Source organism: Haliaeetus albicilla, chromosome 3 (assembly GCF_947461875.1).
Source record: "Haliaeetus albicilla chromosome 3, bHalAlb1.1, whole genome shotgun sequence".
NCBI lineage: Eukaryota > Metazoa > Chordata > Aves > Accipitriformes > Accipitridae > Haliaeetus > Haliaeetus albicilla.
Window position 1 is genome coordinate 20,175,813 of NC_091485.1, and position 26,154 is coordinate 20,201,966.

A 26,154-nucleotide genomic window follows, 5' to 3' on the forward strand; every position below is an offset into this window, starting at 1 on the left:
CTGCGGGCGCTGCCGGCGGGAGGGCGGGGGGGGCGCGGGCCGAGGGCGGGCGCTGCCGCCTATCCGCCGCGCGCGCGCTGCCGCCCCGAGCCCCGCTCGCCGCCCTCCCCGCGCGACTGGCTGGGCGGCCGCCCGGCAACGCCACCCCTCCGCGGGCACGAGGGCGGCGGAGGCGGTGGGGACCCCTGCGCGCATGCGCCCGCGCGCGGCTCCCGCCCCCTCCCGCGCCGGCGGCCGGAGCGAGCGAGGCCCGGCCCTCACGACCACCCCCCCCGCTGGAGCCGCCGGGGCGCAGAAGCGGGGCGGGGAGAAGCGGCGCCCCAGCCGCGCACGCAGATGGGGCAGGGCCGGCGGGAGCAACACGCGTGGGCCGCGAACGGCCGGAAGAGACAGGGCGCAGCCGGCCGGCGGAACTACCGCTCCCGCCGCGCCGCGCGGCGGGCGGGGCGGGGCTGGCGCGGGGCGTGCCGGGAGCTGTAGTCTCGGCCGGAGGCTGCGGCGGGCGCCCTTGGCGCCCCCCCCCCGCCCGGGGCTCACGGGGCTGTGAGGAAGCGCCGGCCTGGCCACCCGCGGGGCCCGCCCTGCCCTCGGAGCTGGAGGACGAGGGCGAGCCGGGGCGGTGAGAGGGAGAGGGGCGAACTGGGCGAATAGTCTCAGGCTCGCCAGGGCCGCCTGCGGCTCTGGCCCGGGCCCGGGCCGCTCACGGGAGAGGCTTGAGGGGTGGGAGGCAGCTCCGGCTGCGGGCGGGCCTAAAAGCAGCTCCCGGGCAGCCGAGTGGAGGGGCCCGGCTCTCAAAGAGGCCTGGAGAACGGCCAAAAACTCTCCTCGAGTGGGAGAACTCCCGTCGGGTGAAGGCTTCGGGGTGTTGCCAGGGAGTCGGTGTTGGGAGAGATTGAGCCCCTGCAAAAGCTGAATGAGAGGTAGGAGCCGTTATTTATTAGTAGGCAGGAACACGGCGTATTTGCCACCCTTCTCGCTTGCATCTTTTGTCAGACACGGTGTTTTCACTGCAGGCCTTTTCGTTGATAGCATACTTCCAAGCAGATGGTGCATCTTGGGATATTTGAATACACCGGTAACAAACAAACAAGAAAAAACAGATAGCCAAATCCGTCTGAACCTTGATGATTCCTGTGTCCTAAATCTACTGCTGGAGCATCTGGCTGCAAGATACGTAAATTCGTATTCGTGGGGGGCTGGAGTACAGGTGATAGAAATGAAGTCAGAAAGATGAACACATTTACTTTTCCCTGTCTTGCAATCTGGTGTAGGTATGCTGAGAACACATATAGGGCCATAATAACCCATTTGAAAAATATGTCCTGATAATAAATACATTGAAATGACTAAAATGCTTTACCTTCAAAAGCAGCTCCTCATCATAGTAAGACTTGTGGATCACGTAATTTCTTTGGTGAATGCCTCAGCCCCAGCCACAAAGGAAGGGTTTTGAGGCCATTCGGCAGGGGAGGAATAATTTAGGTTCAGGCTCTGCCTTGGCTCCAGCAGAGCCCTCACCTTCCATTTCAGCTGCCAGCCCCTCCTCCAGGCCTGCCACCATCACACCTGCCTACTTTAGCACTTTCCTCCATGCCTCCCTTGCCAACAGCAAACACCCATGTGACTTTTAATACCATCACTGGCTGAAGAAGAAATAAGTGAGGAGTGCTCTAGAAAAGTACTTCAGAGCAGTGTTACCTGATTGGAATTGGCTTCAATAGGTGGAGTTACGTGGCATATATGTGAAAATGTCATTAGAGGTCTGCAACTACTCTGGCTGCAGTTTTCCAGCTACAGACTTATTTTATGAAACACATGAAACAGCATCTTCATTTACCTCCTTTATTTACAGTGCAATATTTGAAGTTATTGTCTGGTGGTCTGCTGGGCTTTGTTAGCAAAACCAACATTCCAGTCTGTTTATGCATTCTTACCCTTGGGATCTGGAAGATAAACTGGAAGACAGAGGTTTTTTTTCTGTTCTGGTATGTTTTTTTCTTCTTCTGTTAACATGGACACTCTATTACCTCCACTCTTTGTTTCTGTTCACGAATCCACCAAAGATTAAGCCATAGGGTACACTTCTCAGAAACAGTGATTCAGCTCCAGAATTACCTGGTGATTGTGTACCAGAAGAACTGGGTCTTGGCTTGCAAAGAATCAAGACAGGGGGAACTGCTGCCAAATAGTAAATGCCACAAAAGGTTCTGTCTTTTCCCCTTTTAATGGGGTTAAAAAAACCCAGTCAAGAGTACAAATTCAAAAGAAGCTTCCTCTATGCAGATTTAGAAGACAGAAATACCTCTATTTTCTAATTCTTTTACGCATCCCCTGTATAAGAAAATTTGAGGAGAACCAGAAGTTAAGATCTCTCCTTAATATGACAACAGGTCTTACAGGTTTTTCCATGCGTGGTTTTCGGTGCAAACACCTTCTTAGGCATGGTTGCACGATAGATACAACTGACATCAGGGGATGTGCAGGGGCTGGGGGAGGATCCCTATCACCAGCATATGGAGAGGCAGGGAATGAGGGACAGGGCACAGCATCAAGCCGTGGCTCACAGAGGGAGCATCACTGAGGCTGGAGGGGACCCCAGGAGGGCCGCCGTTCAATTTCCAACTCAGAGCAGGGCCAAAGCTGAATTCAGGCCAGGTCACTCAGGGCTTTGTCCTGTGGGGTCATTAAAACCTCCGAGGACAGAGATTTCACAGCCTCCCCGGGCAGCGCAGCTCAGTGCTTGCCTGTCCAGCTTCAGCCTGCACATTTTGTGTTATAGTAATGGCAGAGTTGGTATATAAACACTGAGTGGGTGGCTTAATGGTAATTATGTATGAGCATGTTTTTTTAGTGTAGTCTTTGTTGTTGTTTGAACACACTGCGAACCTTAATAATGCATTAATCTGTTTTGTTGTGTTTAGTGTCATTTCTTATCTAATGCTTTTATTTCATCCAGACTGATATAATTTTTCATACTAAACAACACCTGTGCTGTTGATCAGCAGTATCTGGCAGCCTTCTCCAAGATCTGATTAATTTCATTTTAAGACCTCATAGCACAGCTCAAGAATGACATCTTGGATCTATTGCAGTCAATAGAACTTCTCTCACTGATTTCAGTGAGAGCATGATGTCATTCCAGCAGTGTCTTTAGTATCTTCATCACTGCTTGCAAAAGGATAACATTTGCTTAATCTGAGGTCAACATTTGTCCTGTGTGTTTGTAGATCTTAATGTTTGTCATGCTCTGAGTTCAGTATTGTTGTAATAAAATCTCAGTTTGGAGGCGGTTTGACATTTTTCAAAACTATTTGCTATTACATATTAAACAAGCTCTCTCTGTACCTGAGAAGTAGCAGAGTAGGTTCAGTTTCATAATACTGTTTTCCACGGTTTATTATGCAGGTAGTTTATTCAGTCCCTCCAATTCTGAACTTGAAAATGTCTTGCAATAAAACAATATCATGACCTTCTTTGCAATTTCTTGGTATTATTAAGACTGTCAGAAAAAGCAACCAAGTGCCGCGTTACTTGTTGTGTTAATGGGAAAATTCTAGATCTCGCTCAGTGAAGTGTCTCATGTGTCCTGCACCGCAAAGTCAGTGAATGTTGCAAAATGCAAAGGTATAAAGGTAAGAGTATGTTTTAATTTCTCTTTAAGGAAATGCCTGGCCTTTTGGTGCTGCTGTTCGTCTTCTGAAATACAAAATTGTTCATACAGCAGGATCTAGTCATCATTTACTTGACTGCTAGTGAGTTCTGTATACAATTTTAGGCCCACTTGTTATATTGTAAATCAAAGGTAAAACTGCAGTCCACACTATCATTGAAGACTTATGGCATTATTGAAATGTTGCCACAGATTGGAAAGGTAGATCTTAGTTGAATGTCTTCAAGCTTGTTCAACTACAGTGTATTTCTTTACCTAGTGACATTGTTATAAAAACATACGATGCGTGTTGAATATTCAAGTAGAGAGGAGCCAATAATACAAAATGGCATTCTCATAAATAGCTATAGCATAAAATTTGATGTATTTTTCATATTTTGGGCCTATTCTGTTCTGCTGAACACAAAAATGCCCTAGACCATTAACTTATGTAGGAACAAGACAAAAATGGTATCTTGTCTTTGTAGTTTAAAGTAGCATTTAAAGAACTGAATGATGCCTGACCCAATTTCAAATGTGTGGAAAGACATTAGTCCTTTGATAAAAGACAAAGTTACTAAGGAAATGGATTTTTTAATACTGTTTTCAAGAATTGGTTCTTAAGAGTTCATATACATTCATGAGGGATGTAATGAGACAATTCAATATACAAAATATGGAATGTGTGTGTGTGTGTTGGTTGTTGTTTGCTGGTGTTGCACTTCTAAAAATGCACAAACTCTTTGCTAAAATGTAGCAAAAAATCAGATATGCGTCATAAGTATACAAACATAAGTATGTAGTTGAAACTCACCTCCAGAAAAGAAAAACTGTCTTAGATAGCAGTCTTAACCTGAGAAGTAATTCTGCAGAAACAGCGTGATGGTGCCCTGTGGTCATCTCCTTTCCAATTTGACATTCTTGCAAACAACATCATGGTCTTTCTCAGTCTCAGTTTGGAGAACTCATCTGGCAATGGGGCTTCAGATTTCCCCTTTCATTTGCTCCATTAATACACATAGCAGCTCTGCAATGCTAATTCTGCCCTCAGCATCTCCCGAGCGGTCCCAGGAAGCCCTCAAATTATATTTTCAAATTATGCCCAGGTTGAGTTCTATTGGGTCACAAGGTAAATAGGAGCAAATAATGTCATATTGATGTGTGAAAGACAAGCGCTGTACTGAAACCGTGCATGACACGTGAAGTGCTTTCCCTCTACTAAGCGCTGGTAAGACCTGCACTGAAGTGCTGTGACCGGTTTTGGGCACTATCCTTCAGGAAAGGTGTGGGATCATTGAAGGGAGTCCAGAAGAGAGGACCTGTAATGACTAAGATCCAGAAAACAGACAGAATGAAACATGAGAACAGATTGAAATACCGAGGTTGTTTAGCCTAAGGATGACAAGATTGACTCACGTGTTCAGCAGTAGTCTTCAAATACATTAAAAACTATTGCAAAGAGAAAGAAAATAGTCTGCTCTCGTTTACTTTTAATAGGACAGGAAGGAACAGGTGTAGATCGGTCCAAGAACTGATTTAGAGCAGATATGAAGAACTTCTTAAGAGTAAGGATAATTAATGAAAAGGATTGCCTGGCAGCGCAATCCATGGAGTCCCAGTCACTGACCTTTAAGAACAGGTTAGACAGCTGCTGGGAGACATAAATTTAGCTGATCCTGCTTTGAGATATGACCTCTGAAGTCCTTTCCAGCCCTATGAGTCTATCACTGTGTAAATTCCAGCATGCTCAAAGATTAAACTGATCATCTGCAGTGGAAATGTCCGTTCCCCAAGGTCTGAGCTACAGTCCATTAAAATCAGGGGGAATTTTTCCAGTGACTTTAATAAGCATTGGATCAGGCCCTAATTGAGTGTGTAATTTGGAGCTGCGTATGGAATTCGGTCCACAATTCTGTTAATGGTATTTGCAAATGAGAAGAATCCAACTCCTTTTCCCAGGGTACATTAGTTTGCAATGGTTACAAGAGAAAATAAACACACGCTGAACAAGCAGTGCTAGATTTTTCTTACAAAATTGAGCAGAACTGACTGAAGACAGACACAAGGATAAGGTCTCTGGGGAAATATTAGCAACTTCTCTCAAGGAAGAACATTTTAGACAGCTATTTTTTACGTCAATTAAGCAGGGCAAGACAGCAAGAGACAGCAAAAACTATGTTAACAACACTTCAAAAATAAACAGGTATCATGAACGTGAGAATGAAATGTTTATCTCTGCTGAAAGATCAAATTAGCTGAGAGCCTGAAAATGGGCAGAGCAAAAGAGGGGGAGATGTGGAGAAATTCAGACTGTCAGTGGATTCAATCAGTTTCATAGTGACTGATGAGGAATTATCCATCCCCCCATAGTCTGTTACCAAATAGCATAAAGGTTTTCCTCCACTCTGAACGATCAATTAAATCACAAGCACTTATGCCAGCTAAAGCTCTGCCTCTGCAATTGCACATATTTATGCAATCCAGAGGAATACTAATATGCATAAAGTTCAGAGTTTGCAGGTTTGCAAAATCACGGCTCCTGTAGGCATCTGCAGCCACTCTGCTTCCATGGGTTGTGTGCATCTCCTGGAAATTCTTTCTCTGTTACCCTTGCCTTGTGGCAGGAAACAGGCAAGCGCTCAAAAGGCTCCTCTAACAGATGCAGGAAGCTAAGGTTACTAATATGGGGCTAATACACACATGAAAGGTCTTTGCTCTTGATTAATTCATTATGTCTAGGAAGAAAGACACAGGTTTCTAGAATCATCTCCCCACTCCAGTTTGTTTGTTGCAGACGTGTTCTGTGTCTTCACACAAGCTTGAACACTCTACCTGAGAGATCAGTTATGAAATATTTATTTACTTTGCATTCGGGGAAGAAAAAAAAGAAAAAAAGTCTGCTTATTATTATTGATGGAATCTTTGACTGCCAAACACTGAATTATTTATAGCTTAATTGTACAAATGATACCCGTGAGGACCTGTTAGATTGCAACGAGCAATTGATACACTGTGCAAGAACAGGGACGTGTCTTTCAGACTTTGTTCTGGTACTTTGGTAGGTCACCTTAAAACAGGTATGGACACTTTGCAGAGGCAACGCTGGAATACCTGACAGCATTTTTGAAGTCGCAAGGGGTAAAAAGGCCTGCAGAAAGCCCCATGTAGCAAAAGATGCTCTGACCTGTGTTAACCCATGGGGGACCTTTCTGCTCCCAACCCGTGTGTGCCTATCGGCCAGCAATCTGTCACGCTGTGCGCAATTCCCGATGCTCCCCTTCCCTGTGGGCAGCCGAGTCCCTCCTGCCCTTCAGCAGGCCCCGCTGATGCTAAGGGCACTGCAGCCCTGTGCAGGGCTCTCCACCTACAACTGTCAATATTTGCCATTTTCCTCCCCCAACACCAAGCACTAACAGGGAAGGTTGGGAGAGTGCACCCACTCACCCGCTACTTTGGTCTTGTGCCTACATACCTGTTGCGGAGAAATACGTAACTAGATGTTTCACTGTTAAATTCATGAAGTGAAACGCTTGAAATGTTTTGTGAGCATGCCTTTTAATACAGACTTTAACTGTGCAATCTTTATTTTAATTCCACAAGTTTCCTGGCTTCAGTTCTGCTTTTCAGAGGGAAACGCACTATAGTGCATTGAGACCCTTCTGCTCCCATTCCATCACCCCAAAACTACTTCTGTCCTATTTTGCTGGGGTTTTTTTCCCTTCCTTCTCTCCTAATCCACATTGCTCCTGCCCCTCTCTTCCCACTGGCTAGCAGACAGACAGGACAGCAAGCTTCCCCTCCTTTCACCTTCAAATGAGGCAGGTGTTTTTTCTCCCCATTTGTCCCTAGTATGAGATAAAGCAATTTAATTGAAATTAATAGCAATTTAATAGAAATAGAAATAATAGAAAACCAGAGTCACCCACTGCAAACCTGGAACGTGATTTTTTCCTGTGCCTGGCCGTTCCTTGCATTTTTTCCTTCCCTGAGTAAGACAAATAATAGAAATGAGGAAAATGGGAATCTATAGTGGATCACAGAGTAGTTTCTATTCATTTCACCACCCTCCCTCTCTGGGCCAGCACCAGAGGCTTCAGAGAGTCCCACCATAGACAGATAGGGGATAGTATCTCTTCCATATTGAGACTTATCCTATTTTTAAACACTGGCTTAAGATCTGAAGCACGGTGTTAAATACCCTTACATCGTTTTGTTCTCTTCCTTCTTTCCTTTCCAGCAATTTTGGTGTCATTTGCAAAGTTATCAGCAAAGAGTTTATGTTTTCTTCCAGATCACTGATAAAGACATTGAACTGCGCTGGCTCCTTTGAAGCTGTTAAATAACCCATTAGAAGAGAGTAGAAACATGCTGAGGTAGCTGCTAATTGGTTTGCAGAGCATTTGATACAAGGTAAATTGATTTTGTATAGTACTGGGATTTTTCTACCAGATTGTCATGCAGGGCAACATCAAATAACTTAAAGCAATCCATGTGTATTAAGTCAATACATCTACCTTAAGCAACTGCCTTTTAGTCTTGTCTTGTTGCTTGAATGCACCTATTTTCCATTAAAAATATATTGATTAACATTACATAAGCGACTACTTATGAATGAATTTGTATTTGTTTCCCATATCCGTCTTTATTAGTATTTTGCCCAGGGTCTGTGTAATGCTGGTAATTATCTGAACCCATCACATTTATTCTTTACAGTGTGCCACATTTACTTTTTACCAGGCATCCGAAATTTCCCCTGTGCACCAGTACTTGTTCAGAATGAATATGAATGGCTCCAAGAGTACCTCCACCAATTTTTGTCATATTCTTGGGAGCATTCAACCCTGAAGATTTAAATGTGTTTTGCTTTAACTGATGAACATTCTCTCACACATACAGTGGAAGGGAAAGAATTTCATATCACTTCATTACTATAACAGAAAAAAATTCAGCTTTTCAAAGTAGCTTAGTAAAAACTGTGCTTTCTTGTCCAGAAACTAGTCCCCAGGTTAATTCTGTTTCACTCACATAATCTCAAAAAAGAGATCATTACATTTTGCTCTTTTTAGCTATTCAGAGACAATACAATTGTGACAGAAACAGCTGAGCTCGATTTTGGCTTATGTATCAGTAACACAACTTTTAACCAAGTTAAAATATTGGATGTTCAATCTTAGGGATGGCTAAGCCAGAAAGATCACTCTTTAGACAATATTCACATTCTAAGTCGAGTTTGCAAGTCTGGCATGTAATCTTCAGCAAATCTTAGGAGGCTTGATCTGGATAGCTTTGATGGACAGCAAAGCAAGGAACCGCATCATTACATTTTTACTAAGTCACATTTTAAATCTGAGAATTGGGCTCTTCCTTAAAAACTGCCATGCGTTTGGGAAAGCTTGTGTATTCCAGTGACATCACGCATAATATTTCTTCACAATATTTTTCCTTTATATTTATTGAAAAATGAAATGAGGTTTTAAATCTTATGTTTTTCTCTTAAAGGGTGAACTGGATAGAGGTTTCTGAATGACATATTTGGGCCACTGACTGATTTCTAACAAATTTCGGTAATGACTCCTTATAAAAGACTAGACAGGATGGGAGGGCTTCTGGCCACATTATGACTGACCTGACTTCTAATTGTTTCAGCTGGGCTAACATAGATGGATTAATTCTTAAACACAAGTAGAAGTAATTTGCTTGGTGGAGTGACCATAGCAACATCTATCAATTACCAGACTCCTTTTCTAGAAACTAGAACAATAGAGTTTACCCAAGATGAGCTTAAACAGATTTCTGCACATTTTTGGTTTTCACTGTCTTTGTTGCCTTTGTGTGAGTTGGGTAGCTAATAGAACTCAACATTATTTTCCTTCATTGTGTCATCAGCAGATACCAGATGACATCATAAGGAAATGAAATATTTGCCGTTGCCTCACAGGAGAACTTAGAAATGCACAAAACCACCAATGAAGCCTACTCTTGTATGAGGCAATACAGAGGCCAGTTCTGATGAAAGTGAGGGAGTTGCCCTGGAGGCCTGACAGTGTGGTAATTCAATGTATGCTGAGGCAACCTCAAGCCTCAAGGCCTCAAAGCCCTGACCCAAAATTGCTCTTATTCAATGGCCTCATAGAAGGATGGCAGCTGAAGAGAGGATGGGTACCTAAACTGGAGGCATTTACCCTGGTGGGAGAAGGGAGGCAATTTATACTCTGTCAATAATCAGTCAAAATCTCACTCTCCATAGACCAGCTCTGAGTACGAAAGACGTAGGTAAATGACAACTGTGACATTGTAGTAATGGTTCTGTTTAAAATTGCACATGATTGTGAAATTTGACAGAGAATCTTTGTATCACCTCATCACACGCTTTCTGTGACATGGTTGGGTATGAAGTCAGGTAGGCCACCAAGCTTGAAACATGGCTTACATTTCCAGCATGACCTGAAGGTACTAAAAGAAAATCACAACTTCCTGAACTCGCATTTCTTGCCTGTGGCTGACTGGTTTAAAATACACATTGGAATTATCTCACATCCAGAATGTAGTTACGCCTTCAAGCTCCCGCTAAGTGGAAGGAAAACTACCAATGCTGGTTGACAATGGCAGGGAACACAAGAACTTTCCTCAAACGCCTCAGGAAATGGGGACCTCTCATGGGAATTTGGGCACCATTTCACCAACAAAAGGTAGCTTTCTTCAAAAGCAGACCTGTCAGAAGGCAGCCTCAGTAACAGCAGGCTCTCCTGCATGACCAGAGACATGGGCTGACCCACCTTGCCAAATAGCTCGGTAACCACTTTCCCAGAGCTTTGAAACCCGTAGCTCCCAGACATCCTCACCTCGCTGTCACTGGTATGATGCAAAACAGGCTTCTCAGACGGAGGCTCTCCTTCTCATCTGGTAGCTGCTTCAGGCCCTGTCATTTTTTAAACTGTGTCTGTCACACAAGGAAGGGTGCAATTTTCTGCCACGGTATGCATCTTTTACTGGTGTGTGATTCACAGCAAGATGAGGCGCGGTGTCTGAAAGACATGCCTGCTAACAGTGATGACTTGATGATTCAGGTCTTGTGGATTTTCTAAGGCATCGATTTCCTCCCGGGAAAAATAAAATAAAAATCTCTCCATTTTATCTTTCGATGATGGATGTTGTCTTATTGTAAAGCCTTTCTACACCCAGCAGCAAGTACTTAAGTACATACTACATGCTGCGGTTAAATCAGTCAATGCAAATCTACTTGGATACATTTATCACAACCTTATTCTTTCTTCCTTTGTCTTCTCTGGAACAATTTGCACTTTTCATGCAGAACTACCCATCATTCCAAGACATCATTCAGCCAGAATCTAGCTTCATGAAAAGCTGAATCATGCAGGCAGGGTGGCTGCGTAAGTGCACTGGAATGTATTAGCCAAAGCCCTTTGTTCAGGGCTCCAACTCAGTAACTGGTGTGTCATGGATTACGTGAACGGGTATTGTCTTTTATTCAGTGGACTTTGTACTATGTAAATTCAGGCATACCCACAGGTAAAGATATGGTATCATTTTTTACAGGTGGAGTCTAGGCACCTGATGCACTCTTAATCTTCTATTTGTTTATGCTCATTTTTTAGCTGGGATTCTCAAGTAACAATGGTGTTAACATGGCTGTGCCATGAAATGCATGTATATGCACTCTTGGACCATTTATAATGTGATATCCTTTTTATGCTAAATCCAAATTTTCTATTTCAGACATGGCTTTTGTTCCTTCTCTATCACCTCGATGGGGTTGTGACCCACCATGAAAAGTATCTTCCAGGGTAGGACATCATCATGTTGTTTGTCCCTTCTTTTCAGTTCTGTCCTGGTTTTGACTGGGATAATTTTCTTCTTAGTAGCTGGTATAGTGTTATGTTTTGGATTCAGTATGAGAAGAATGTTGGTAACACACTGATGTTTTAGTTGTTGCTAAGTCACGTTTATCCCAAGTTAAGGATTTTCCCGTTTCCCATGCTCTGCCAGTGAGGAGGTACACAAGAAACTGGGAGGGAGCATGGCCAGGACAGCTGATCCGAACTACCCAAAGGGATATTCCATACCATAGAACATCATGCACAGTACGTAACCTGGGGGGGGGTGGCTGGGAGGGGCGGATCACTGCTCGGGCATCGGTCAGCGGGTGGTGAGCAATTGTCTTGTGCATCACTTGTCTCTTCTTGGTTGTTGGTTTGTGTTTTTTTTAATATTCTTTTTCATTACTAGTAGTCGTAGTATATTTTATTATTATTATTATTGTTAGTGTTACATTTTATTTTACTTTAGTTATTAAATCATTCTTATCTCAACCCATGAGTTTTACTTTTTTTCCAATTCTCCTTCCCATCCCACTGCGGTGGGTGGGGAGTGAGCAAGTGGCTGTGTGGTGCCTAGTTGCTGGCAGGGCTTAAAGCATGACAAGTTCTAAACTTACAAAAAAAAGCGTTTCCTTTTCTGGTATCTCTGTCACGAGGGAAACAAGCTTATCTGTTGAGAGCCCTTTCCTAGATCATTATGAGTTCATATTTCCAGCATATCTCAAAAGCCTCCTTTGTGTTCAAAACTGCCAAGAAACAGAGTCACCTCCATGAGAAACATCAGCTGCTAATACGGCTTCTGTCCCTCCTTACGGAGGCTATGGGGAGAACCATTGTGGTGTCAAAGGCTGTGCCGTGGGAGGAGAGCTGGTCCGGTGCCAGCAGGCGGTTCAGGTTGCCACCTTGAAAGCAAATTTTCCCCGAGAACCAGGAATGACCTACAGAGTGTGGTGGAACTCAGAGGACAAACGGTATCTCTAAAGCGAATGGTGCCAGGAAAGCTATTTAATTCTCACTCGGGTTCCTGATGGTCTCAAGAAATAGCACAGAAAATTTAAGTCTTTATTTTGAACGTCCTTCTTTCTGAGGGCTCTTATTAGATTCCTACTACACATTTTATGGTTTTTTGGTAAATATCTACAGTGCAAAATTGTCCCACATGATAAGTGATGAACACATACAGGAACTTGGATACTTGATAGTGATTCTAGGTTTGCTGATGACTTCTGTTTTTGCAGAGCTAGAATATTGGAAAGAGATTTTGAAATGCACTGTGTCATCCAGGTTGCTCTTTCTTGCTGTTTAGCCTCTGTTTAGCAATGAAAACTCCCGACATATATTTGTCAGCAAAGCAGCCAGATCCTTTGAAGATGACAAGAAGCAGGGATTTCTTTTTATAAGGTGCTTAACCTACATTTCAACCCTATTAAACAAGTGAAGAGAAACTGTTACTATCCTCTTATTCATTTTTTTATTTATTTTAAGTCAGTAACAGCAACGCTATCGCTTAGCCCCCAAGTCATGTTATATTGACAAAGAGGAAGGAACGTGATGTTCATTTTCCTCAAGGGCATCTCCTAGATGTGGAAGCTGACTTCCTTATTGATTGGTACTTCTCAATATGTAATCAGAACCGTAGGGATTGTCTCTCTCTTAGTCCGTAACAGATCATTTCCCCAGAGTACCCTACTTGCTGTAGGGGAACAGGGATTTAGTTGTTAGGTATTTATCTTCTAATTTAAACATGTATTTTACTGCCATGGAGGGAGCAGGAATGGCACTGACTAGGTAAAATAAATTTGAATTAAATGGACTTCAGGGAAAATGCATTTTTGTTTTCTAAAATTCCCAGAGTGTGGCAATCAGAAAGGTTGAGTGTTTTATCATAAATAAGGTCTGTCTCAAAGAACTTCTGACAGATGATGGGAAAGATAAAGCTCAGGTTCTCAGGGAGGTTTTGAGAAAACAAGGTCAGTACTTTTCAAAGAAAGCTTTTTTTTTTTTTAAATACTTCAGGGAGCCTGAGGGATAAAAATGATTTCTGGCTGGAGTAATTTAAAAGCCAGAAAAAAGAAATCCTTCCCAAGCTGATAAATGTTTAATACCTAACCAGCAGCCTCAAAATTCTCTTCCACCCTAGTGCTACACTTTTCTGCACTGAGTAATGACAACTTATTAAAAACTTGTTAATTGGTGTGACACTAAATGCAAGTTAGTACAGGTCTCTTACACTTCAAGTTCTGCCAGTGTACTGTCTTCAAGTTTTCATAACTGTGTTACAAAACAATTTCAGTAACACTTCTACACCATATCTACTGAAAACACAGTGATTATGAATGCTAGTAGCACAAGCCTGTCCTCACGTTCCCACAACATACACAGCAGTGACAAGTGATAATGTAGCTAACCTGCATCAAGACCCACTTGGTAGTATCAGAAATACAGACATTTTCCAATAAGGACTTTTCTTAATTGAAAGAGAAGAAACCCATCTGAAATAGATTTTTCAGACACCAAAAAGGCTGCATTATGCTACATTATGCTATTAATTATTCCTTCTCATCTAACCTGCTAAATGCGGTCAACCATTGATTTTACAGTTTTGAGTGAAGAGTTTTACTTTTGGACAGTGAGAAAGCATTTACATCAAGAAATGAATTTACCCCTGGTCCAGCTGTTAAAAAATAGATGTAATCAAAAGTGGACCTTATTAATGGTCAAGAACCCCATTACACATGAATGCATCCTATCGTTGACACAGAGTCCTTAGGGAGTAACCTGCGCCAATTAACAGAGACATTTGTACAAATAATTTTAGCCAGTCTATCCTCCCATGAGTGTTTTAATGCTTTTAAGGAAATTACTCTGTAGTCTTGTGTAAAACAACATCAAGGGGTAAAAAAAACCCCAAACCCAACAAACCAAAAACCTGCAGTTTATTGTTCTCCCGTCAGGGAAGGGAGGCATTTCACAAACCTGGTAGTAGCCTAAACACTTTTGCAGATTAGGTGAGGGGGTGGAGGTACGGAGTGGATACACGGACTATTTCATCAGCCTTGCTGTCCTGATTTCAGAACAGCACTCAGGAGATCACAGCAGGGTGTCCTATGATGCTCTTTGCAGAAAGACTGAAGCCACAGTCGTGAAGATTTTGAAGGCCAAAATGTCAAATACTTTTCCTTAAGTACCCCGAGACACAACCGTCAGTCTTTAAAAGAAAAGCAGAGGAGGTTTATTTTCCAGGCAGTTGTACTGCTCCCCTCTCATTGCTAAATTCTACTCTAAACTAACCTCAGGCACTACAGGAACATGCTTTCAAGGCATGTGAAACACCCCACTGACAACACAAGGACTGATCCATCAAGGGGCACAACTCTTTCCAGACTGAAAGGACAAACAGCGTTCACTTCTGATTTTCCAACACACTGATAATAGTGAAGAGGGGCTTACTTAGGCTTTCCTTGAATTAAATACATCACCTTTTCCAGTTTACGGTTAGGCACCTGGGTTCAGTTTTGTTTATGCATAGCTGGAGATAAGATACATGATTTTTTTTAATGTGATTATAAAAGCTTTAAAGCAGGGAACAGATCCTGCCAGGTATCTTCAAGCAGTAACTAAACTCAGAACCTGTGTAATCCCCTTTGAAATACTGGTTTCTCCTTACATCTCCTTAAAGAGATGGTGTTCTGTGCTGTTATTTGAGTTACTGTGCTTCCTGTGTACTGGTGTGTGTTGAATTTATCATAGTAGTCAGAAAAGCCTTACTCCAAAAACCTGTTTTTCCTTAAAAACCCGTTTTTCCTTAAAAACCCAACCCTTTATTCATAGTCCTCATAGTTGTGATAACAACTTTGAAAATACGAGCCAGCCAGTGCAAAAAACTTCTGGCGAGTTTAAAGACCTCTTGAAACAACAGCACCAAGAGGTATGAAATACTGCATGCTTCTTAACGGAATGTTAATTCTTAACTCCTAAAGACAAGTTTGAGGGACATAAAGTAGGAAAAAAAAAATTAAATGTACCGCCGAAACAAAAACATACAAAAGAGAAAGTGTCTTATGAGCCTAGTCATGGTTGCTATTCAAAGCAAGTGGTTAACTGCAAGCGCACTTTTTACTGACAGCTACTATTCTGAATTTCCAAGCTGGTAACTGGCCACTCAGGTACCTCTCTTCTAATGGATAAATCAAATAACTTAGCAAAGGGATTTTCAGATCATATTTTTCTGATTTTTGAAAGTTCACCTGCACTGCAGGATCCCTCAGGAACACATTCAGTTTCTGCTAAAAGGCCAGCCACACACGTTTCATGCAGCATTTAAATCCCAGGTAAGCAATCCACAGACTGCAGACAGCCCTTTTTCAAGAGCAACCGACGTGAAAAATGGGACCTATTTTGTTCTGCTTTATTGAAACCAGAGACATCCCCAAATCAGAGTTATTTAAAACATTTATTAGCATTAATCATTGTAGGTTAAATAAAACACAAAACCTACATTTTAGGGAAAAAATATTATTAGGTATGATACAATTAATATGTAAAACAGAAGGTAAAGTATTAACAGATTGCAGCATCCCATACATGAAGCGAGTGGGTCCAGCCCAGTCAAAGCCCTTATATAAACAAAACAGAGGAAGAGTACTTAGCAGGTGGTTTTAAATTGACAATTTATCACTGACTCTGGTTTAAATAATTAAGGGTAGGATAGTAAAACGTATCATCATTGTACTGAAAAGGTCTGATTGTAGTCAGAGTGCTCACATGTCTAGTCTTTCTAGTCACGCGTATTACCACGTGCCGTGAAGGATTAGTGAAGAGAAGGGATGACAGGTGACTTTTCTAGGTGTTGATACATTCCCATGTTACACTGCAGCACTTTAGGTAGACCTGCTGTACCACGAACAAAAATAATTGACTTTTTTTTGTTTTCTTTTCTTTTTTTTTATCCTTTGGAGTGTCAGTTTATTACTTCTGAGTCCCAATTCTTGGATAATAGTGGCCTTTTTTAGATTTCTCAGTCTGCAAGACAAACTTTTTCTACAATATGCCATTTTCATGCATAAGAATGGCAAATCAACAATTGTACCTATGCATGTCTCCATCTTCTTGCTACCTTTGATCTGTAACTTTAAGTTCATAAAGTTGAAATGATCATTAACAAAAAAATAGACTTACAGAATACAACGTGCAGTATATGAGAACCAGACATAGTGAAAAAACACTACATGTCAGCATAACAATATAAAACTGTACTTATATATACACACATATGCAGAGCATATATGAAAACTAGTTCCTTCATAACCTTGTTTTTAAAATAGTTCATGACAAGCCATAAAAGCAAGTCACCCACAACTGGACAGTCACAGTCTTGAGTCACGGTGCAAACAAGCTCCACCAAACATCCTTGGCAGTGCAGCCTGTGCCTCAGTCCTGCTGCCAGCTCTCTTGAGAAAACAAATCTTGGACAAATCCAGCACCAGCTGGCCAACCTAGAACTGCAGCATTATTATTATTAATCATTATTATTATTATAGTAAATCAGCTACAGTCAGGTGCTCCTGTACAGTAATTTAGCTCTTCACAAGCCATTAACTGTAAGAGGAATTCCGATTGCTGCTGAAACTTTTGACTCCACATTTGGGGTTTTTTTGTATGTCATTCTTATGGCTGTTTGTGAAGGGTGGTGGTACTTTCCAAGCAACACAGGCAACAAAAGGAAGCAGAAATCATGAATTTTACATTTGAAAATCACAATTTTTCCCCCATTTAAGAGGCATGCTCAAGCTGCACTTCAGCTTTGACAAATAGCAGAGAGGCAACCCCATCATCGAAGGCGAGCCTTGTCTTCAAAAATGCGAGCTGCTCTGCACAGCACAGTGGCCTGTTATTTTTTTCACCTGTGACTTCAGAGATCCATCCCTACTGAAGCTCACTGTAACCCAAAGCTCAAGAACTTATACAATCAGAATCCTTATTCATTTAAATCTTTTTCTTGACTAAAAGCAGAATAAGGTAATTTTGATTTGGGCCACCAAATGCAAAAAAATCTTTGAGCCTACTTAGCCAGCATTTGAATTTTAAAATCTGCCAGAGATCCACTGTAACAACTTCCAATTTTAAACTATTTTAACATGTAACTCATAAACCTGTTCTGATTCACATACAGCTCAAGGGCAGCTGTGAGAGCTGGCTGTTCAGGACAATATCCCAAACAGATCAGCATCAATTGCCAGTTCTAGCATAAATTAGTGTACAAGGTATTTGCAGAATTGTCTTACAAAGCTTTCAGGCATCTCACGTAGGGTTTAATGAGTTTTGAGATGTCACATTAAAAAAAAAAAACATGCTGCAAAAATTTATGAAAGCTTAAAAATCAGTTATGCATAACTATTATAGGTTGAACTAAAATTTATGACACCTTTAAAAACGTGGGTTTGATCTCACCTTGTTTTCTTGGTAATAGGTCTAGCCTTTTACTGGGTTTTATTTAGGAAGAACCACATCTCTTGCAGCATTGGGTCATAGATCCCATGAATTATATGAATCTGTTATGTTGATAAGTTTGATATTTCTTTAGTGCTGAAGGCCAGGTTAATTTCTCCCTCCCCAGCCAGGTGAAAGAGACAGGCACCCCTGGCAGACTTGCTTGTACTAGGATGGGATGAAATGTTCCCTAAAGGAGCCTGTCCCACTCCCCAACTACCAGCAATGACGATTGCTGAATTTTCACTTAAATAACCCTGGACTATCTGTAAAATAGTTGCTGCAATGAAGCAGCAGCACAGATCATATCTTAGCACAGGCGACAAAAGTTTACCCAAAATATCCTTTCTCATGGTAGCTATCTGAGTCTGTGTATTATCCCAGGGGGTATTTTCAAGTATGAGTACTTTCAAAGGAGTCCAAAATATCTGAGAAATGGATTATATGTGAAAAAAACAATGCAGTTTAGATTCTTAGATAAAAACCAGTGGGACATTTCCCACCTAAAACTACTTCAAGCCTTCTGAAGACAAAGAAATGTTCCCATTGATTTAATCTGGCTCTGTTCCAAGCCCTAATAATTACTGTCATTTTATCAAAGCAATCTCACAACCAGGCAATAAGGTCTGGTTTTTATGTATAAACATGGAAACCCAGCTCTAGCCTGCCTGTTCATGATTTATTATGGAAAGTTGTTTTTCCATTTTGTTCGCTTTTCATAAGTCCCCCAACAAAGGTGCAGTGAGGTTAACTTTCCTCCTAAGAGAGCAAATTAATGTTGTGGAATGCAGGCTAGGCTTTGGTTTTGAAGCCTGCATTTCTTACCCTAGTTCCGATTTCCAGTGAAATTGATGAAGATGATAAATTTGGATTCTATCATCTCAGTCACGCACATTCATAAAAGATGGAAATGAAGAACGCATACAGTTTTACATTATTTCTAGTTCATAACCACCTATTGGGATTCTTTTTTCCTACACTATACTTTCAAGTGCATCAAGCTTCAAAGGTATCATGCAGTGGGTCTTCCATACTGCATCCCCACACAAGTGAGGAGACTACTCCACAAATTCACGGAATTACATTTGTAAAGAAACATTCTGGTTTGTTTTATTAGATTCCAGCCTTTAACCCCAAATTGTATTGTGCTCTCTTAAACTGTTTTTGTACAGAAGTATCATTCATCCAACTTGAAGACTTCTTGGAGTGCAGCAGTGGGACCATAAGGAGTGGGGCACTGTGGCACCCTCTTTTAGAAACCAAGGAAGCGGCATCTTTGAGCAGAGACAACTTTGGTGTGGGGCAGAGAGTTGGAGGAAACCTGGTAAGCAATGGAGATTAAGCTGGTATTTATATTCTTTTTACGATTTTAGTAATTAATGAAGCCTACACCCTGGAAAGGGAATCAATTCAGGCAAAGCACAGCAGCTGCATCTTCGCTTCTTTCTGGAGCAGACTGGAACTGCATGGGGTCCAGCAGTCTCCTTCATGACAACTCCTCCTTTCACATACACAGCACCTCCTGACACAGATTTTGACTTCTGGCCTGTAAAAATTGCACTCGCTCATCCTTTGGATCCATTTTTTTCTGGTTAGCAAATTGAGTCCATTTCTTGATGTTTACTGAAAGTACGAGATGAAGCTATAGATTTAGAAAAATACCAAAGCAGAGTCCAGCTAGAAAGATGGCAGAGAAACTGTAAGCAAAAATTCAGGCTTTATGGTTTTTTTTCACCCTATTATTACAGAGAGAACTCTAAAAAACATGCCAAGTCCACTTTGCAATGTAAAAGAAGTTTTTGCAGCAAATCTAAATTTTATATATAAAAGGATCTTTTTATTAAAAAAAAAACCAAACCAAAAAAAACAGTCATTGGTTTAAACAGAGAATCAGAGTACTTCATCATTGTAATTTTGACAGGATATTAGAGAGGATTTTCCAACTAGGTTTTGCAAAATCCCTTTGAAGTAAAGCTTTCTGCTTCTGGTCCTTGCATTATTGCTCATGGGAAGTATTGAAATTACTGCTTTCAAGATAAGGAGTGATGTCGCTGAGATCATGAAGTCCTTTCCCAGTGAAAAGAGCAAATGGTGCTGTTTTTCAAGTAAATCTAAAAAGACCAAGTTGGGTCAGCAGCATCGCCTACCCGTTTGTGAAGTCTGCTTTCCAAGTTTGATTGCTCCATTGTTACTGTTTTCATGAGGATCTAAGGGTGGAATTTGCCGACCTGAAACACACAAGGAGACAGTGAATTCAATTTTCATAATGTAGTAAACAACACATGCAGGTAACAGAATGATTTAGCTTGCATAAGAATTACATCTGTGAAAATTCACCAGAAAACAACTGTCTCCTGTGTACCTTGAATCGTTTTTCTTGCATCCTGCTTATGAAAGAAGATTTTCACATTTTAAAAAATTTATGAAATATGGCTATTGAGAATGCATGAAGTACACTGAAATTATGTTATCCATGTATTAAAAAAAGTTATCTTACTGAGCACCTTACAACTACGAGAAAATCCTTGGCTTTCTCCTAATTCCACTTAAATGTGAAAGGTGCTAGTTTAATGAGATCTTGCCTGTCCTAAATCTGCATGGCATTTAGTCCTTGTACACTAGAGTTTTACAAAGCACTGTAACTAAACACATGCTGCCTATACTTGCAAAACAAATCTGTTCTTTTCATTGAATCCCTCCCTTCTTTGAGGGGTACCCGTGTCTTTCCAGTTGACAGCTCTGATTGCTTAACACCCCCCCCCCCCCAAACTCTCCTGACCTTTTAATCATCTTATGGGGTGATTACTTTTAAGTGTTGAAAGAATTTCAGCCATCACAGGAGATCTCTCCCAGGGGCAGAAGGCACTGCTCCAACTCCCTCCCCTGTGTGCACTTTCAGTACTGCTGCATCTTTTGTCTAACTGGCTTCCTGCTCATGGACTACATACAATGTGCTTAATAATTAGAATTATAAATGGAAAAACAAGGTCCTCCCAGGTCCCATCTATCCTCTGTCTCTGGTGTGGGCCTGGCTTTTCCTTTAAACCCACTGCACGATCCCTCCATCAGTATCTCAGAGAGCTCACAGTCATGGTAACATACTTTCTCATTACCTTGTGGATTTCCTGGAATTTTTTTCTGAAGCTGAATCTACTTTCTATGAATTGCTCCTGGTTTTACTATTACCCATGTTAAATAACAGAGTTAAAATATTTAACGTTTGTTTATGCCACTTTCAGAGAGCATAAAGTTCCTGTGAACAGCTCATCATAATCCAGGTGGATTTTACAGTTTAGATTTCCCCACCCTTTGCTGCATTTATTCACAGCTCTCTCTTGCCAAATGTTCTATGAATTATGTACCTATGTTGAAGCCCAAGTCCTACAAATTACTTGGGGGAATGGTTGTGGGAGGCCAAGTTAAAAGCATTCGGGTAAAACCCAATCATAATGAAATCAAACAGCAAAATTTAATCTGTAAAACTTGTCCCTAAATTACCTTTGGTCAAGCCCATCAAAATCTCACCTCTCTTAAGTCAGTCAATTCTGAACAGGTATGTTATACAACAAAAGTGTTACTTGTGAAGCAGATAATCTTGGGTGTTTGTACAACTGGCTAAGAGGGGGGAAATTCCTCACATTACTAAGCTAAAGATACTGTAATTGGTCCAACAGAGTGAGAAATGGGTATCTTGAAGGCTGAAGCATGTGTAAGCACTGACATTACAATGCTGCACTCGATTCAGGTCACTAAAATATTAACTTCACACTCTGCTTACGTTCTGTTTGGACTTCATGTTTGTAAGTGCCCTTTCAAAGTAAAATAAAAAGCAGAATAGGTAGTTGTAGACACAGCTGTTACTTGTATCAGTTCCATTGGCTTTGTTTGGAGACAAAGAGAATCCACTAATTCTTAAAACTCTAGAGAATATGAAGAATGTAGTATCTGTGAGAGGCTTTCCAAGAAGGTAACACTGTCATTGTAGAGACCTGCAGAGAACTTCTGCATTAGGTACTTACTATTTCCGAAGTGCTTTCAACTCAGTGCCAGCTGAAACAAAGCCCTGTCAACCTGACTCAGACCACGATGTAGCTAAAAGAATTGGAATCTACAGGCACAGTTTCCATAAGATACCATTAGGCAAATACTCTCTAAATGTTTGGTTCTTCTAACAGCAAGTTTGGAAGAGAGTTTTAACATGCAAACTACCTTAACTTTGATTTTAGAAGTCCGCATTAAACAATCATGTTACCTCTATTTGTTTTTTCATCAGCGTTCCATATTTCTTATGAGCTTCAAGTCTTTTCTACAGTACTCTTGATGTATATGCAAAGAAGCAGGCAAACTTATCTTTAGAGCAAAAACATTGCAGGCTTCAAGGTCAGCAAGCACTTTGTCCAGTTCAGACCAGGACACGATATATGTTGTTAAGAATCACATTGATTTATTTAATTTCTCAAGATGATAAAAACCACACAGATAATGACAAATAATAAAGAGAAAAAGTCTCTAGACATAATATCTGCTGATTAGTTATTCTGGCCTTTAAACTTAAGTAGTGTTTGTCATTTACTAGCCATGTTTCTGCTGTTTGGATACCACCCACCACTCCCCGCCCCCCTCCAAATTCAACGCAAGGAAATAAACCTTTGAACAGTCAAGTTTGAGAATATCTTCTTTTAGTAGGTGAGTTTCTCTCACTTATTATTTCTCTTATTACCAGATTTATTAAACCATCAAGTTAAATCATTTTAGTTTTAGTAACAAGATTTATCCCCACTGAAGCAGCTTTTACCACCTGATGCGCAGCTGACAGGAGTAACTCTCTTGGAGCATAAAACTCAGTCACCAACACCTGAGAACAAGCTCCACAGCAAATACTACAGTGATTTGTTACCAACAGCCAGGGGAATTGAATAAAAATAATCAGTCAGAAATCTACTTGACCAATGGTCTCTCCCTGGGCCTCCTTGACAGCTAGTCTCACAGCAGACACTGTAACAGAGAAAGGTTTAAGTAGCAGCAGAACACTAAGGATGAGCAGTAAGATGCTGAGCCTGCATCTACACTTCCTGCTTCTAAACCAGCTCAATCACTATTCCTACCTAAAAGCACTGCGATCATCTCATCTTGTCATTCAGCTCATGATAAATATGGCATCATATTGCTGACACCAACTAAAATACAGCTAGCACTGAGTCAGGATCAACAGAGGTCATAAACTGAATTAATTTTAGAAAGTATCTACTCATTTAAAATGTATATCTCACTGGCATACATAATCTCTGTTCCAGAGCAATAAAAAAATCCCCCTGTATTAGATAACCTACAACATTGTTTATGCTATTTCTTTCATGCAGTTGATGCCAGAAAGGAGCAGTAGTGCTCTGACATCCAGCCCTGCAATTCTCCCGCTGAAGTAGTAACAAAGATTAAGACAATTCCTCTTCAAACCAAAGACAGCTCTGTTAAGACAGAGTCAGCTCCAACGGTCCATGAGAGATTGAAATCTTCTGTTGCTTAACTTAAAGATGACAAACTAGACCATAAATAGAGTCTTTTCTCCATTTTGCAGAGCAAGACACAACTAGCCAGCTTGCCAAAGACCACCAACAGCACATCTTAGGATTCCAACTGAAACGGTCAATCGCACAGAGAAAAACAGATGCACATACATTTATCTAAGAACTCTGCAGCTGAACTGGTGAAATGAAGAACTTGGGGATATATTATTACTGAGACAGTATAAAAGTTCCATATGGTTCCCATTGCTGATATTTCTATGGAGTGAGGTCTACTGACTGCAATTTAAAAATTAGATTTTTCACTTTAATTAAATATCTGATTATATATTTTGGTTTCATTTCACTAATGTTTAGACCATGTTTCACAGATTTTGTGCACCAAAACTGTTTGTAAACATGCACCTCTACAGATTCCTCCAGAAGTCTTGCTGTCCTCCATGATCTCATTCCAGCAAACACACCACGGTGTGTAAAAATAATAAGTGTCACAAGAGACTGCTCAAATGTAAGGTTACAGAAATTGTCATGGTTCTGAAGTGAACCATCCAGGTTAACAGGTGGGAAGCACTAAATCAATTGCATCTCCTCCTTTCTAGCACAGTTGAGTTGGGCTGAGGCAGTCCAGGATGAAGGTCAGAGTCTTCTCCAAGGCCTGCTAAGAGTTCCAACTCCAGCTATTGAATCTGAGACTTGTTAAAGAGATTAATTGGCACCCTGAGAGTTGCGGTTCTGAGAGTGCCAGAGGCAAAGAGATTGGGAAATGGGAGGCTGGGACGAGGTAAACAAAATGGGAAGGGAGAAAAATGAAGACTGGAGCAGGGAAGCAAGAGAGACAACAGGGACTGGGTGACAGCTCTGCGAGCAGAACTTGAAGGCAGGCAGATGGAGATTGCTCTGCTGCAGCTAGAAGCAGGACACATCATCACAGTAATAAAATCTGCTTTGTTCCTTTTTGAACGCAATGCTCCAGTTATAAGCTGTAACATCCATTAGCTCAGAAAAATCAGGCTTGGAGTTGGGATTTTTAATTTTGTTTGCTTTTTTAACATTAAACTAGTTTCATTATTGACCTGTACAAGACTGCGTGAAAAGTTGGAAACAGCCTTAAAGTTGAGTGTAACAGAAAAACCCAACTGGTTACCGTGCTGATAAAGGGACAACCACAACATTGGATTGAACAGATACTCATTCAGTGTGTAGTGGAAAGGAAAACAGATGTGATCGACCTGAGCTGGCACATCCAGATGATGAAGTCCAAGTCCCAAAGAAGCACAGTCCTAACACGTAACACAACTACAACAGTTCTGCTAAGGGTAAGAGGCCAGACATCACAGTACTGCACAGTGGCTTTCTGCACACTGGTCCCATCTGTTCTCTGTCTGAAAATCACGTACAACTGAATTTTTTTTAGGGGACTGAAGGAAGGGGAGATTTTTGCTAGTGCTGGATGTGAAATCCATTTCATTTGGCTCCAGAGCAGCAGCCTGACAGCCACCGCAGCATCCTGAGGATGTGACTACTGTGGCTTGCCTGAGAAAAGGCAGACTTCTTCAAGTAGTGGTACAACAGCTATACAATGGCCAGAACCTCCTCGTAAAATTGCTGGCTGTATCACAGCAAGGTAAGCCCCTGCAAAGCATTGCTCTCTGCAAATCACATCAATAAATCACAGCGATCTGTGAAGGCATGGCAGAATGAGGCAGGCTCGTCTTATTCAACAGTTTTGGCATTCTGCACCTGTAGGACTTACAACAGTCACACTTCTTATCTCCCGAAATCCTTTCATCCTTTGAAACCAGTTTCATTGATATTTTAGAAGTTCCCCATCTCTCTCATGCAGTTTATAAAGCTTGGCCCACTAGTCAGTCTCTATTTTCTTTTTCTCTCCCATACTTGCAGTGAAGCAGGATCTCCCCAACTGACAGAGATGACTGCTGTATACTTCAAGTTGTAAGTTTTCATGCAAGATAGCACATATTTACAATAAAGGATATTGCATAACTAAACACAGTTAAGTCGCAATTATTTAAATACTTCTAGTAGCATATCTAATAGCATCTCCATGCAAGAAAAAAACCGCAGCTTTTTTTTTTTTTTTAAAGAATATTGCATAGATGGCTTACACTGAAGTTCTTGCTAGGGAAGCAGCAATACAACTAAATTTTGCCCATTTAATTAAAATCTGTAGGAAAAAACCCACCAAGATTTAAATCTTACATGCATCAAAGTAAACAACAGAATTCCTAATTACTTTAATTACTAAGAGATCCAACCTTGATTTGAGGTCCTGCTGTAATTAACTTTGGGCTGTTTTGGTTTATTTACTAGCTTACGTTGAAGAGCTCTCCTATGGTTGGAAAGAAATCCAGGACCTCACAAGTTTAAGACTAGTCCAAAGGCTAGTAAGTTTTCCTTCATTTATTAAAATTTGAAAGCAAGAGGACAACTAATCCTAGAAATACAGGGAGCATAAACTGTAAAGAATATAATCTCAAATACTTGTAAGTTAGGACAAGGTTTTTCCATCCTTTCATAGTAGGTGAATACCCTCTACAAAAATTCAGTTATGAGCTTAGGCTGCCTTAAAAATGGCATGTATGAATTGCTTTGCAACATAAACATGCTTGCTTTTCTTAAAATGTCTTTCATAGAC

The 26,154-nt window shown here is 41.2% G+C and overlaps 1 protein-coding gene and 1 long non-coding RNA gene across 4 annotated transcripts in view; one reads left to right on the forward strand and one right to left on the reverse strand.

Moving 5' to 3' along the window:
- The first annotated feature begins 64 nt into the window (after positions 1-64).
- Positions 65-19,244, forward strand: LOC138684710 (uncharacterized). The gene is made up of 4 exons (XR_011323957.1): positions 65-920; positions 11,387-11,454; positions 11,657-11,751; positions 19,149-19,244. It is a non-coding gene; the product is annotated as an uncharacterized lncRNA (long non-coding RNA).
- Positions 15,922-26,154, reverse strand: part of RAB31 (RAB31, member RAS oncogene family) — a 69,837-nt gene continuing 59,604 nt past the window's right edge. For 2 of the 3 annotated variants that reach the window (XM_069778999.1, XM_069779000.1), the window contains exon 7: positions 15,922-20,204. In XM_069778999.1, coding sequence (XP_069635100.1) covers positions 20,107-20,204 — 98 coding nt within the window. In that variant the 3' untranslated portion in view covers positions 15,922-20,106. Of the gene's footprint in view, positions 20,205-22,396; positions 22,972-26,154 lie in introns of those variants that run through there. The other variant, XM_069779001.1, reaches the window with a different exon arrangement.